The sequence below is a fragment of the Sinocyclocheilus rhinocerous genome, unplaced genomic scaffold (genome assembly GCF_001515625.1).
Source record: "Sinocyclocheilus rhinocerous isolate Xijiao unplaced genomic scaffold, SAMN03320098_v1.1 scaffold797, whole genome shotgun sequence".
NCBI classification, from domain to species: domain Eukaryota; kingdom Metazoa; phylum Chordata; class Actinopteri; order Cypriniformes; family Cyprinidae; genus Sinocyclocheilus; species Sinocyclocheilus rhinocerous.
Genome location: NW_015632978.1, coordinates 1,106,438 through 1,120,213, shown reverse-complemented (window position 1 = coordinate 1,120,213; position 13,776 = coordinate 1,106,438). Strand labels below are relative to the sequence as shown.

The 13,776-nt window shown below is 36.5% G+C and overlaps 2 protein-coding genes across 6 annotated transcripts in view; both read left to right on the top strand.

The window, feature by feature from the left end:
• LOC107743112 (CXXC-type zinc finger protein 1-like) overlaps window positions 1–6,153 on the top strand; it is a 6,547-nt gene extending 394 nt beyond the window's left edge. The window contains exons 2-15 of the mRNA XM_016556234.1: window positions 387–499; window positions 611–711; window positions 914–1,047; window positions 1,147–1,302; window positions 1,895–2,038; window positions 2,400–2,510; window positions 3,425–3,612; window positions 3,701–3,908; window positions 4,155–4,262; window positions 4,392–4,441; window positions 5,171–5,267; window positions 5,357–5,509; window positions 5,675–5,822; window positions 5,912–6,153. Of these exons, the coding sequence (XP_016411720.1) occupies window positions 387–499; window positions 611–711; window positions 914–1,047; window positions 1,147–1,302; window positions 1,895–2,038; window positions 2,400–2,510; window positions 3,425–3,612; window positions 3,701–3,908; window positions 4,155–4,262; window positions 4,392–4,441; window positions 5,171–5,267; window positions 5,357–5,509; window positions 5,675–5,821 (1,710 nt within the window). The 3' untranslated portion in view covers window position 5,822; window positions 5,912–6,153. The remainder of the gene's footprint in view (window positions 1–386; window positions 500–610; window positions 712–913; window positions 1,048–1,146; window positions 1,303–1,894; window positions 2,039–2,399; window positions 2,511–3,424; window positions 3,613–3,700; window positions 3,909–4,154; window positions 4,263–4,391; window positions 4,442–5,170; window positions 5,268–5,356; window positions 5,510–5,674; window positions 5,823–5,911) is intronic.
• A 1,033-nt stretch (window positions 6,154–7,186) lies between these two features.
• LOC107743107 (uncharacterized) overlaps window positions 7,187–13,776 on the top strand; it is a 23,474-nt gene continuing 16,884 nt past the window's right edge. For 2 of the 5 annotated variants that reach the window (XM_016556226.1, XM_016556225.1), the window contains exons 1-4: window positions 7,187–7,257; window positions 10,681–11,171; window positions 12,058–12,169; window positions 12,729–13,240. In XM_016556226.1, coding sequence (XP_016411712.1) covers window positions 10,930–11,171; window positions 12,058–12,169; window positions 12,729–13,240 — 866 coding nt within the window. In that variant the 5' untranslated portion in view covers window positions 7,187–7,257; window positions 10,681–10,929. Of the gene's footprint in view, window positions 7,258–10,580; window positions 11,172–12,057; window positions 12,170–12,728; window positions 13,241–13,776 lie in introns of those variants that run through there. The other 3 variants (XM_016556223.1, XM_016556224.1, XM_016556222.1) reach the window with 3 other exon arrangements.

Here is a 13,776-nt window from a genome sequence, read left to right as displayed (position 1 = left end):
TTTGTTTTTTTTTATAAAAAAAAAAAAAAAAAAAATATATATATATATATATATATATATATTATAAGTTAGAGAGAGAGAGAGAGAGAATGAGAATGTAATACAGATGGACATGACAGCTCAGAATAGCTGTTACACAAATGTGCCATCGTTCAAATGAAGGTTTGGCATCACAAAGTATCAGAGAATACATAAAATGTAGCATATAGCAGCATAATAAACTGTTTATACCGTATATACATTGATATTCTGCAAAATATAAAGTGCACAGGTAGACTGTATAACAGGAAAGTTGTTGATATGTAAATGTCTGGATTGAAGTAGCTTCAGAACATACAGATAATGTCAAATTAAATACACATTCAGTTTCTTCTCTTATGTTATAGGACAGTGAAGTGTCAGATTTGGAGCAACCTCCTGGACCGGAGATGAGTCTGAACCGGAGCAATGCACGTGTTTATTGCGTTTGTCGCAAACCAGACATCAACTGCTTTATGATGTAAGATGTGTTTCTCTTCAAATGTTTGCATGCAGTTTTTAAAGATGCTGTTTCTTTGTAAAACTAAATATTTTCAATTGCATGTTTCAAATTATTTTCATGTACACACAGTGGTTGTGACAACTGCAATGATTGGTTTCATGGAGACTGCATTAAAATATCAGAGAAGATTGCCAAAACCATCCGTGTTTGGTACTGTGAAAAGTGTCGAAGTAAGGAAATTTGAATTATTCATTTTATTTTATATAATTGTTTTTATTGGTTTTGTTTTAAAAATACTAAATATATTTATTTATTTGATTTTATTTTTAATTATTAATATTTTATTATATTATTTTTTTAAATCATTTTTAAAAAACTATATGACAATATAGCATCAAAACCAGCCCTGAGTATGTACATCCTGCAATCTAGGTAAAAATGAGTCCTTAGAGATTAAATTCCGCCCCAAGAAAAGCAGAGAGAAAGAAGCGGAGGCAGACGGGACCGATAACCAGCAAGACACACCGGATTTCGAATGGAAGTCGGATGGACAGCTTGGGTCACGGGTGAGAAATTCTGATTGATAAAGCTGCTCTCGTACAATGACTTTTGTGAAGACCGTGACTGAGGACTGGCTATGGGGAATATTTGGGATTTGTCCTCAGATTAAGCGCTCAGCTCGCATGTGTGGAGAATGTGAACCCTGCATGCGCACCGAGGACTGTGGACTGTGTGACTTCTGTAAAGACATGAAGAAGTTCGGCGGCCCGAATAAGATCAGGCAGAAGTGTCGGCTGAGACAGTGTGAAGTGCGCGCTAGGGTGAGTTTCACTTTTGTAAAAGAGACAACATCCCAGTCATATTACCAGTGGTTTTGTCTTTTTTATCATATGCCTTTATGGTGTATTTTAAGGTGTAATCATGTTTATTGACTCTGTGTACGATATGATGCATCTCAGCAATTATTGCCAAATGGTTCTGTAAGTTTTAATGTGTTTTTATTGATTGTTGTTAGTCATTTTCATTTAGCAGACACTTTTATCCATAGCAATTTCAGTACACTTATTACAGAGAATATTAGTCTGGAGTGAGTCTGGGTTACTAAAACTAAAACCAAAAAAGCATTTTTGCTACTTGAAATAAAATAATAACTGAAATAAAATAAAGCATTACAAAAACTTAAACTTCTTTTATTCCAGCTAGTTGCCAAGTAAAACATTTCTCATTTTCATTTAGTTTAACTTGATGTACTAAAATAACTAAAATTGAAATAAAAATTAATAACTATTTAGATATATATTTCAAAAATGACAAAGACACACAATAAAATGACTAAAACTTTAACCCTTATGGAACATACAACCTTTAAGTTTCCAGTACTAATTTAATCATTATGAATCCTTTTTTTTTCAGAAAATGTTGCGAGTGAAGGATGAGGAGTGCTCCATGTCTAAGGGCAGAGATTATCAAGATGGCCCGCTGTCTGAAGACTACAGTGAGAATGAGCTGGAGCTGTATCAGCAGTACTGTGCCGGAAAGTATGGAGAACACAGCACGGTACCTGCTTCTCCTCACTCTCACAGCACACTTCAGAAAAACACAAAATACCTTTTTACCAAGTTAGCCCACTTGGATATCTTGGTTAAACTTCTGGAGACATATTTCCAGCAATGCAAGAACAGCTCCTATGTTCTTGAATGGGAAACAATAAAAATCTACTGTTTGCACAAATTATCAAATCCCCAGTAAAACATCTAAATGTAGCTTCCTTAGATCAGGTCATGCAAAATGTTTTTTTAGGTTAATGCATGTGCAGTAAGTAAATTATTCCATAATGTTTGTAGGATGCGATTGAAGATACCTATTTTGGCAGAAATGGTTGTGCCTGAACTTTTTGTTTGTTTTTATTTTTAACCAGGGTTGGAACAGTGATGATGATGATGATGGTTCATACGCCGATTCATCTATGAGAAAGAGAGCTGTTAAAGTCAAGAACGTGAAAAGAAGAGAAAAGCGATCTGAAAAAAAGGTAAAGACTTAAAAATATGTGCATAAAATGCTTGAACTTTTATTGAACCTGTAGACAAAATATTTTAAAAAAAATGTTAAAATATACATTTTACATTATGCATTTGTGTTTTTTGATGCATCAGGTTTTTATGGATCGTATGGTAGGCTAGACGAGAATACAGAGCTCAATTTTATTCAGAGGCCCAACTGAGTAAAAATATGCAGAATATATGCAGCAAAAATATTTGGTGCAGTTGCTGATATTCATATGGCCAAAAAGTAAGAAGAAATTGTGAAAGCTTGTATACAATAAACATTATAATGAAAACCAGTCAGACATTTACAGTATAGCATAGTATAAATATCAGTTGTCACGCTGTATCACCCAAAAATATGTCTTGGTAAGATGATATTTAAAATCTTAGTTTAATTATCAAAGCTCTGTGGGGGCAAAACGTAATACAGTGCAATCAAATGACGATTGAGAGACGTACAAATAAACCTTCCCTAAAAGCCGGATGGTTCATATTTGATACATTTTAACAAAAAAAAAAAAAAGATGTATGGATGATCAAGTAAACCTAAGTTACTTCAGTCCAGAAAGTGTTTAAAGGGGTCATATGATGCTTTTTTAAAGATCATTATTTTGTGTATTTGGTGTAACAGAATATGTAGCCGTTTTAGGGGGGCGTGGCAGAGTCTTAACTTTGATAAAGAATATCTCTTTGGTTTTGAGACTTTAGTCTTTGCAACTTCAGGGATCTTATCTATGCACAATCAGCTTGTAACACTCCAAAGAGAAAGGAAAACTTGAAATCGCATCATATGACCCCTTTAATATTGCTATTTGAACAGAAGGCATGTGTTTTGGCTTGAAGTAAATTGTTGTGCTTAAAATGGAAACTAAATTGGGACTTTGTTTTCATTCATAAGAAAGAGGAGAATAAGCCTCGGAAGCACAAACCCAAACAGAAGCACCGCGACCGGGTGAGACACTGCGAGCGGGCAGAGGTTCGGGAAAGCGGAGGAGCCAGACAGTGTCTCGGACCCGGATGTGTCGAAGCTGCACGCGCCAGCTCCAAATACTGCTCTGATGACTGCGGCATGAAGCTCGCTGCCAAGTAAACCTGGAAATGCTTTACAGTTGTAGAGAGTTGTATGTAGGAGATTAGACAGACCCTGAAAATTTCTGTCGTCTTGTCTTGCCAGTCGAATCTATGAGATCCTGCCACAGCGTATCCAGCAGTGGCAGCAGAGCCCGTGCATCGCTGAAGAACAGGGCAAGAAGCTTCTAGAGCGAATTCGCCGTGAGCAGCAGTCAGCTCGCATGCGACTCACTGAAATGGAGAAACGGTTCCATGAGCTGGAAGGCATCATTGCTAAAGCCAAACAGCAAGTCGTGCAGCACGATGAAGAGGTGAGGGCCCCCATAAACATAGTCAGTGTGCTGGTTTCAAACAATGAAATTGAAAACAATGCAAATACATTACAATAGAATTGATTATTCTTATATTTTAAATGAATACAATGTAATTAAATAAAAAGTAATTTATTCCTGTGATGCAAAGCTGAATTTTCAGCATCCTTACTCCAGTCTTTAGTGTCACATGATCCTTCAGACCACATAACAGTGCCCTGAACATTGCGTTTCTTTTCCCCGAAGGTCAATGAGGGCGATGATGACACAGATTTGCAAATCTTCTGTGTGTCCTGCAGTCACCCAGTTAACCCCAAGGTGGCGCTGCGTCACATGGAAAGGTGCTATGCAAAGGTGTGTTGTATTTGAGGTGTCTGTTTTTACTAATCGGGATGCATAGACCTTTAAACATTGGACACATGGTTTAGTGTTGTGTTTTTAAAATAATGTGATGTTCATGTTTCGTCATTTCCTTTTAACCAGTATGAGAGTCAGACATCATTTGGCTCCATGTACCCCACTCGCATAGAGGGGTAAGTATATAGTATAGTATATATAATCACACCCTAGTGCGATTGCTGCATTCACACCTGCCCAAACGAACTGCACCAAGAGGGACAACGAACTCGTGCGATTCAACCAAACTAAATGAGGCAGGTGTGAAAGCACCCTTATACTCCCCAAGGCTGCATTTATTTGATCAAAATACAGTAAAAAATAAATAAATAATAATATTGTGAAATTAAAAAATAACTTAAAATAGCTGTTTTCTATTGTAATATATTTTACAACATAATTTATTTCTGTGATTTTAGGCTGAATTTTCAGCATCATTACTTCAGTCTTTAGTGTCACATGATCCTTCAGAAGTCATTGTAATGAGCTGATTTGCTGAGACATTTCTTATTATCATCAATGTGGAAAACTACTATACAATTTTCAGAATTCTTTGATGAGTAGAAAGTTCGAAAGGACAGCAATAATTTGAAATAGAAATCTTTTGTAACATTATAAATGTCTTTACTGTCATTTTTGATCAATTTGATATGTAAAATTAATCTTTCAGAATATTTATTGACTATATGCCTGGAGTTCTCATCTAATGTTAGCATACTTGTTTATTTCTCAAGAGTCCTATTACTTTCTTTATATGTAAAATGAAGGAAATCACTATGTGCACCGTTAGTGCCTTTTGAAAATAGTAGATAATGTTTTGCACAAAAGTCTCATAATATTTCTGCTCTTTTTCTCCTGGTATATAGTGCTACACGGCTCTTCTGTGATGTTTACAATCCACAAAGCAAAACCTACTGTAAGAGACTGCAGGTTCTCTGTCCAGAACACTCCAGAGACCCAAAGGTACTTTACCACATGCATTTGATACATAAACACCCAATCTGCATAGATATTAAGGACATTATTCATAATTGTGAACGCAATGCATGCAGATCCCTGCGGATGAGGTCTGTGGGTGTCCATTGGTTCGTGATGTATTTGAACCCACTGGAGAATACTGCAGGGTGTCCAAACGCAAGTGTAACAAACACTACTGCTGGGAGAAACTCCGCAGGGCCGAAGTGGACCTGGAACGAGTCAGAGTGGTCAGTGCATGTGCTAAGGAATCATTTATTTGGGTCCAAAAAAAAAATAGTTGTGTAATTATAAACTCAAAGCCATTTCAAGACAAGATTGCATTATCCTTCATCAGTCTTACAGTTAATCTTTAATTTATTCACTCATTCCCATTATCTCTTCTCTTCCCCTAGTGGTACAAGTTGGATGAATTGTTTGAGCAGGAGCGCAATCTAAAAACAGCCATGACAAATCGTGCAGGTCTCATGGCCCTCATGCTGCACCAGACAATCCAACACGACCCAATTACCACAGACCTGAGAACTAGCAAGGACAGATAAGGTCACTGTCATTCCCTTTTATCATCTTTTCATCTTTTATCCATGAAGCAACTCTCCTGGCAGTCTGAGGTTTTGTCTTTGATCTTACAGAGAAGACGAACCATTGCTGCTGAAGTCGCCTCACGTTTGTGAAGAGTCAGTGTCTTAGTAGTTGTTTGTTGAAACTGTATTTCATGTACGACACTCATTATGTTTCTGTATTGTACATGCATTCATGTAACCCTTGGCTTCACTCTCTGAATGGTGCTGTAACAACACTGAATTGTTGTGCTTACATTTTTTTTAGATTTTTAAATAATATCATAACCATGTATTGAGCATTAAAAAGGTAAACGGGAAAAAGCTTGAAATATTTTTCTTGCTGGTGAAATGTGTTATTTGTCTTTAGATGGCATTTCTTGTGCCTCTACACAAAGGTATCATTATTAAGGGTTTGTTGGGGTTTTCTATAGTCCAAATTTGGCCAAATTATTAAAAAAATTTAGACTTCTTACAATGAAAAGTCTGACCAAAGTTTAGACTGATACAATTAACAGTACTTTATTTTTATATATATATATATATATATTTTAAATTTAGTATTACTTAATTATAACTGGTCCATGTGAAATGTCAAAATTTCATGCTTTTGCTCTGATCACTGATGAGCGTCAGACCTGACTGGAATGGCGCGATTCTGAAGTAAGACATTTGACGGTAAGTTTATTACTTTATTTAGGTTCATAAATGATTAAGAATTAGGATGGCGATTACCAATGTAAATGTTAAAGGGCCACTTTCTGTAGAACCGCGAAATGTTTAATAATATTAGATATATCTCACTTAATACAGCCTATTTGTGGGTAAAGCAAAGGCCCTTCAGATTTAATGTGGCAAAGATTTGTTTATTTGACCCTGATAATTTTTGCCGTTTAAATTCGAAAAGTTAAACGTTAAATCACACCTAATTCTTAAAAAAAAAAAACATTTTGTACAGCACATTCTTTTTAAGCGCCAAATATTAAAGTATTTCCGAAAACTAATAACTCAGATATGCTCAGAACGAAATCTGGTGTTATTAATCTTGGATAAAGGGTGATGGTACGTCATATTGAGAAAACGTTATAAATGCACCGGAGCGATGCGCGAGTCGGCGATTTTCATATTAACGTTACATTATTTATATTCGTACACGCTTATCAAAAAGACCAACCAACAAACTCCGAGGACCTGCAGTTATGTTATTCTAGCTTTATTGTTAAAGGAGTATTACTGCAAGGACTCTGAACGCTGACCGACTGTTCTACCGCTAAATTTAATTGTTCGAAACCTCAGTCAGGATCGGCTTCATACGATGCTTGTGTAAGCGCATGCGCAGTAGATCTCCGAAAGTATCGCTGATCGGAGAGAACGAGGCGCAGACGAACGGCTCGATCGACTGCGCGAGACGCGATGAGGTAAGAATGTCTAAATACTGCAGGTCTTCGGCGCACTGTTTGTTTTTGTGCATGGCAAAAACGCGTGCTTATAGAACGCAGATAGCGTCATAATTTCGAGATGTCGCTGTAGTAAAAGAATCGAAAGATCGGCGTGGTTCCGTGCAGCAGAAAGCGTTCGGAAAGTCATTTTGCGAGGCTGCATCGCTGAAAGCAATGGGGAGTGTGGAAGGGGAGGGTCAACAGTGAAGGGGGGGCTGCTCGAGCTCATTCAGTACAGCGAAATGGACGTTTTGGAGTCGTGCAAAATAAACTTATCGTGTCTTTAAAATCTGTCACAATTAATAAGGGACGTTGCCAGTGGAATACGCTTGCAAAGCGCGCGAGGTTTGATTAGTACCGTCGATAAATGTCTCGTTCTATCGGACGTGTTTTTGATCGCGTGTCGGGACAGCCTTCCTCACTCCAGCGATCTGTAATGGAGGCTGGCGAAACTCGTCGATTTATTACGATCTGATTGTTTTGCTCACCGTTCATTTTTATCACGTTATCGCAAGACAGAAATGTTAGGAATTGCACAGACAATTTAATAACATTAAGATTTAAGTTTATTTGCACTAAAAAAGTGCATCGCGCTATTTTAGTTCCGTTTCAGCAAATTGTTCTATCGCTACTAAGACCACGAGTCCAAACAAATCAACTTGCAATTAGTGTCACGTAATTAAAAAAAATATGTAACATAAATCAAAGCTTCACCGACGCCGATTACATTGCAAACATATATGCATAATAATAATAATAACACAGCATCGTCAACTTTTAACACATTCGACATCTAAATATTAATTATAATGCAGAATATGTTACCTTCTTATGTGTATGAAACGTCACTGTTCTTGGGGCATACTAAAATGCTTATTGCAACAACACAATATTCCAAAACAAATTGTTCTATCGCTACTAAGACCACGAGTCCAAACAAATCAACTTGCAATTAGTGTCACGTAATTAAAAAAAATATGTAACATAAATCAAAGCTTCACCGACGCCGATTACATTGCAAACATATATGCATAATAATAATAATAACACAGCATCGTCAACTTTTAACACATTCGACATCTAAATATGAATTATAATGCAGAATATGTTACCTTCTTATGTGTATGAAACGTCACTGTTCTTGGGGCATACTAAAATGCTTACTGCAACAACACAATATTCCAAAATTAAAAAACACTGATCTGTTGATTGCATAATCAAAATGCAAACGAGAAAGTGTTTGCTTCTGTTGCATCACATTTTTATACAGTCTATGATCACATCAAAAGGAAAACGGTTCAACATATTGTTTAAACTACGTTTTTTGGGAATTTTTTTATAATCCTTTTAAACATTTAAGTGTTTAAGTATGTCCTCTTGAGTGTAATTAAGACAAGTTTCTACTGATTTGAGAATAGATTGATTAAATAAATGTGCTTGCTTTTTTAGGTTTATTGTGGTACACATTTCTGTGTTTGTATAGCAGCTAAGTCAAACCTATATTTTGCAGCAATATCTGTAGAAATATGTGCTGTTTACAGACATTAATTGTGACTACTTTGAATGAGCTTATCCATAAGAGTTTACAGTTTGATCATTACTAACGAAACATATTTGGAAACTTGGAAAAATCTGTTCCACCAAGGTTGCATATTTTCTTTGGAAAATTATCATACATTTTATACTACTGTATTTGTTACCTTTTGGCTATGTGTGAGAGATGACAGAAAATTACTAGTTTAGTATACTTTATTCTTAGTAGTTAGAAAAGATGAAGAAACTAAAGTTGGCTTGACAATGAGCCGCAGCATTTGTTAATTTTGGTTATATTAGAGATGACTGAAAATTGCTAGTTCAGTATATTTTCTTCTTGGTAGTTAAAATGAGGAAGAAACTAAGATTGTGTTGATAATGAGCTGCTGTATTTGTTACTTTTTGGCTAAATGAGAGATGACTGAAAATTGCTAGTTCAGCATTTGAGATTTTAATGTTACTGAACCGATTCAGTGAGTTCCTTACTGACTTGCTTACCTTATCAAGAGGTCATCTTACTGAAATCATCATTTTTACAATATACAAATCACCCTGTGACCCAGATTTGAGCTGGAACCCACAGCGGGATTTTATTAATGCTGAGATGTTGATTACATCTGTTTTGTTGGGTTTGTATTGTTCTTCTAATTGTCAAAGTGCTTATTACCTTGGTCAACCTTTCAGCAGTTTTCTTAAACAGAAGTTGTCTTAAACAGTTGGTCTGCTTTGTTTTAATTACATATAAGTAGGGTTTCAGGAAATCAAGTATTTTCCATTAAACAAACTTTAACAAGCGCTGGATGCTTGCTGCACTGTAGCGCATTTCTTTGCCATAGTAATTGCGCTGCATTGCAGATATCGAATGTTGTCAGCCCATTTGTATCGACCTCCCTGCCGTCGCTGCTGGGCTCGCTGCAATTCTGTCACCATGGCAACCGCTCGTTTCAGCCCCGTTCTATAAATATTCTCCTTCATGCTAGTCTAACGTGTTTCTGCTAGCTTGAGTCTTTGCAGTAGCCTAATTTAATAGAGTTTTTTTTAAACATTGGTTACGTTGCATTGGCAAAGACTTTCTTAGAAGCTGTTGCTTAAATGTTTTATTAAAATAGTGGTATGCAGATTGTGATACAAGTACGTGAACATGTAAAATTCTCTCTGGCAAATTCTTAAATCATTAGTGATGATATATGTGTGTGTGATTGGTTTGCAATTCATCTCAATACAAATTGTGTTGATAGAAATTCAGTATGTCTTTAGAAATACATTAAGATTACAATCAAAGTGCGCACATCCAGCAGGCCAAATGCTCAATGTGGGTGCTCAACTACAAACAATGTCAAACAGATAAAGCAAAGTTGGCACATCACCGCTCCAAAAGTAGAAACATATTTATGTATGTTCTCACCACAGGTGACGTTTCGAGCCTCTGATGAAGAGCTTGTAGGCTCGAAACGTCACCTGTGGTGAGAACATTAATATTTTTCTACTTTTGGAGCTGTGGTGTGCCAGCTTTGCTTTTTCTGTTTAGAAATACATTAACCAGAAAAATGACCACAGACTCTGCTGGAATAATAAAAATCTTATTGCATACCGCTCCAAAAGTAGAAACATATTTATGTATGTTCTCACCACAGGTGACGTTTCGAGCCTCTGATGAAGAGCTTGTAGGCTCGAAACGTCACCTGTGGTGAGAACATGAATATTTTTCTACTTTTGGAGCTGTGGTGTGCCAACTTTGCTTTTTCTGTTTAGAAATACATTAACCAGAAAAATGACCACAGACTCTGCTGGAATAATAAAAATCTTATTGCATCTATAATTTGGTGTTTAATTTAGTTCTTCCCTCTAATATCTGCATTCTCATTACAGGTATGATATAATAATTTATAACCACTAAAGACATGGTTGAAACATTTTGAAACATTGACATTTTATGCAACCCAAGCTCTTCGTAACGTTTTGAGATGAAATTTCTACTTCCAACTTCTATGGACAGCAAAGTCATTTTTTTTATTTAAAAATGTGAGCCAGCGGTTCAATGTCCAGACTCCTCCTGGCATGACTCAAAACCATTGGTCTCACTAGTAATACAGGAGAATCCACAGAACGGGATCAGACATGACGGATGAGCTGAACAGGGCGTCAGCTGAACCGGAGACGATGAAACCGGAAGAGACTGTGCCGGTTGGATCAGATGTTGTTACTGTCATTGAGGATAATGCAGTGGAGAACAGTGCGCCTGGAAAGGTGATGGTTGAGTCGGCACCTGATTGGCTGAAGCCAATGGAGGAGGATGAAGATGATGGTGGTGAAGGTGTCAAGAGCAGTGAATGGATCACCAGAAAAACCAATAATGACGTGTATGTGCTTATACCTGATTTTTGTTTGCATTTAGTGGGATATATTCTAGTTTGTGTTAGAGGCATAACAATATTATGTCACAATATAGTAGTGTGTAAAGTTCACACAACGTGATTCATTTCACACCAAATACGGTAAACCCAGCAGATCACATATTTGAGCTTCTGTGTTTAATAATTATTTTTAATAAATTAAAAATAAAATACATTATTTAGTAAAATACTATTAAAAAAACATGTTTAAATTATTTAATATATAAATAATAAATATTAAAAATTCATTTGTAAAGAGTTGTACAGATACGATTTTCTTGCTTCCATTTGAAGCTTCTCAAATCATGCTATAGAATATGATTATCAAGTTTTATTCATGTAACTTTCAGGAGTGCTTTTTCGTTAATCCAAAAGAAGACAATCCAAATATGAAGACATTCAGAAATACATTCCATGTTTTGTTGAATTTTTCACTCAAACTGTTACGTTGAATATTTACAATTAAATGTTTTATTAAACTAAAAAAGTGCTAAATAGAAGCAGATTTACAAGTGGTCTCATACTTTTGAACCCAATTTTAAGTCTCTTTTTAATGAACATTTAAATTAATTTGATAATAACTGTCCTTAGGCTGATGACACACAGGGCAAGTTTTTGAGCAATTTTCCCATGCAACTTTTTTTTTTGAACAATGTTGCTTGGGCACTTTCCCATTGACAATGGGTGACAAATTTCTATCTGGATACGTTAGATTGGTTGTGGGCCCTGTGTCTCACCTGGTTGCCCGTTGACAGCAACATTGCCCAAAGTTGCCCCTTGTAACATCAGCCTTAGACCTGTTGATTATGTTCAAGTTGATAAACTGACTTTCGTACTTTTCATATCCTCACAGTCCTAAAGTAAAACGACGCAGAGGTCGGCCTCCGATTGCCAGAAATGCTAGACATGGACTTACTCGTTTAGATTTCAAGAAAGGATTGCATGCAGATCATCCTAAAACTAAGGTTTGTGTAGCTATCTGTCTTGATTTGGGTTTTGTTTGCATTGTTAGAGAGAATATTATGTATGCACAATGGGTCAGAAGTTTGGAATGAAAAATATATATTTTTAATGATTCTTAAAGAAGACTCTCATACTCACCAAGGCTGCATTTATTTGATCAAAAATACAGATAAAAACAATAATATTGTGAAATATTTTCAGTTGTAATTATTTCCTTAGATGCAAAGCTGAATTTTTTTTCTGCATTACTCCAGTCTTGATGCTTCAGAATTCATTCTTACATGCTTTGATTTGCTGCTCAATTGTTATATGTAAATAAGTCTTTCTGTTTATAGGATTTTTTTGTGAATTTTATCATTTAATATAAAATTAAAATTTTTGTTTAAATGCTTTAATTAGTTGAGATTGCTAAGACTGCAACTTTTCTAAATAACCAGGAGTAAAATTTCCAGATTTTTTTATTTTTTATTTAATTTAACTATATATGATTACATATATGATACTATTACAATATTTTTAAAACATTCTCTTCTTTTCTATGTGGTTGTTTGGCATATGTAGACTGTTCGTACTATACTGGAAAGAACACGTTCAAGTCTCACATCAGCTACTGCCATTCCCGTCCCAGATCCAACCCGCACGCCTGAGGTTTTACCCCGAACACCCCAGAGCATCATTCACAACCCGACGTCGACATCCCAAAGACCCCGACTCATCCCAATCTCACCTACAGGGGACAGCAGCATCTCCAAGATCCCCAACGCTAAGTTTCACAGCCCTCCGCGTCTCACGAGGGTCTCACCGCTCAGTATTGACACATCTGTGACACGGAATTTCATTCACTCTCCGGCTGTAAAAGTGGGCAATGTTTCCCAACAGATCGTTTCCTCTACTGGACCTGGGAAAGATGGCACTGAGCCGCCCCTTCGACTCTGGCTTTGTCCCTCTATGGAGCCCATTAGTCCTACAAAATCTCAGGATACATTCTCAGATCAGACTGTAAGTTCACCAAATTTTACGGAGACTACGCGTAATGGAACAGCGACCCTAAAGGAAAGTCTTCCTTTTCTCAGGTGAACAAATCTGACTCCTTTTATACCACCTAGAAAGTCTATTTTATATGTTCTAGTTTTAACTAGGACCTTCATGCATCCAGTTCAGGGTTTCTGCAGGTCTTAAAAAGTTGCCTTCATCGTCCTTCCACAAATTAAGGCCTTAAAGGAACACGCCACTATTTTTGAAAATAGGCTCATTTTCCAACTCCCCTAGAGATAAACAGTTGAGTTTTACCGTTTTCGAATCCATTCAGCCGATCTCCGGGTCTGGCGGTAGCACTTTTAGCTGCAGCTTAGCATAGATCATTGAATCTGATTAGACCATTAGCATCTCGCTCAAAAATGACCAAAGAGTTTCGATATTTTTCCTATTTAAAACTTGACAATTCTGTAGTTATATCGTGTACTAAGACCGACTGAAAATTAAAAGTTGCGATTTTCTAGGCCGATATGGCTAGGAACTATACTCTCATTCCGGGTGCAGCAGGCGCAATGATATTACGCAGCGCCTGAAAATAGTCCCCAGCACGCTCCCTGTGCAAGCAGGTGGTCAC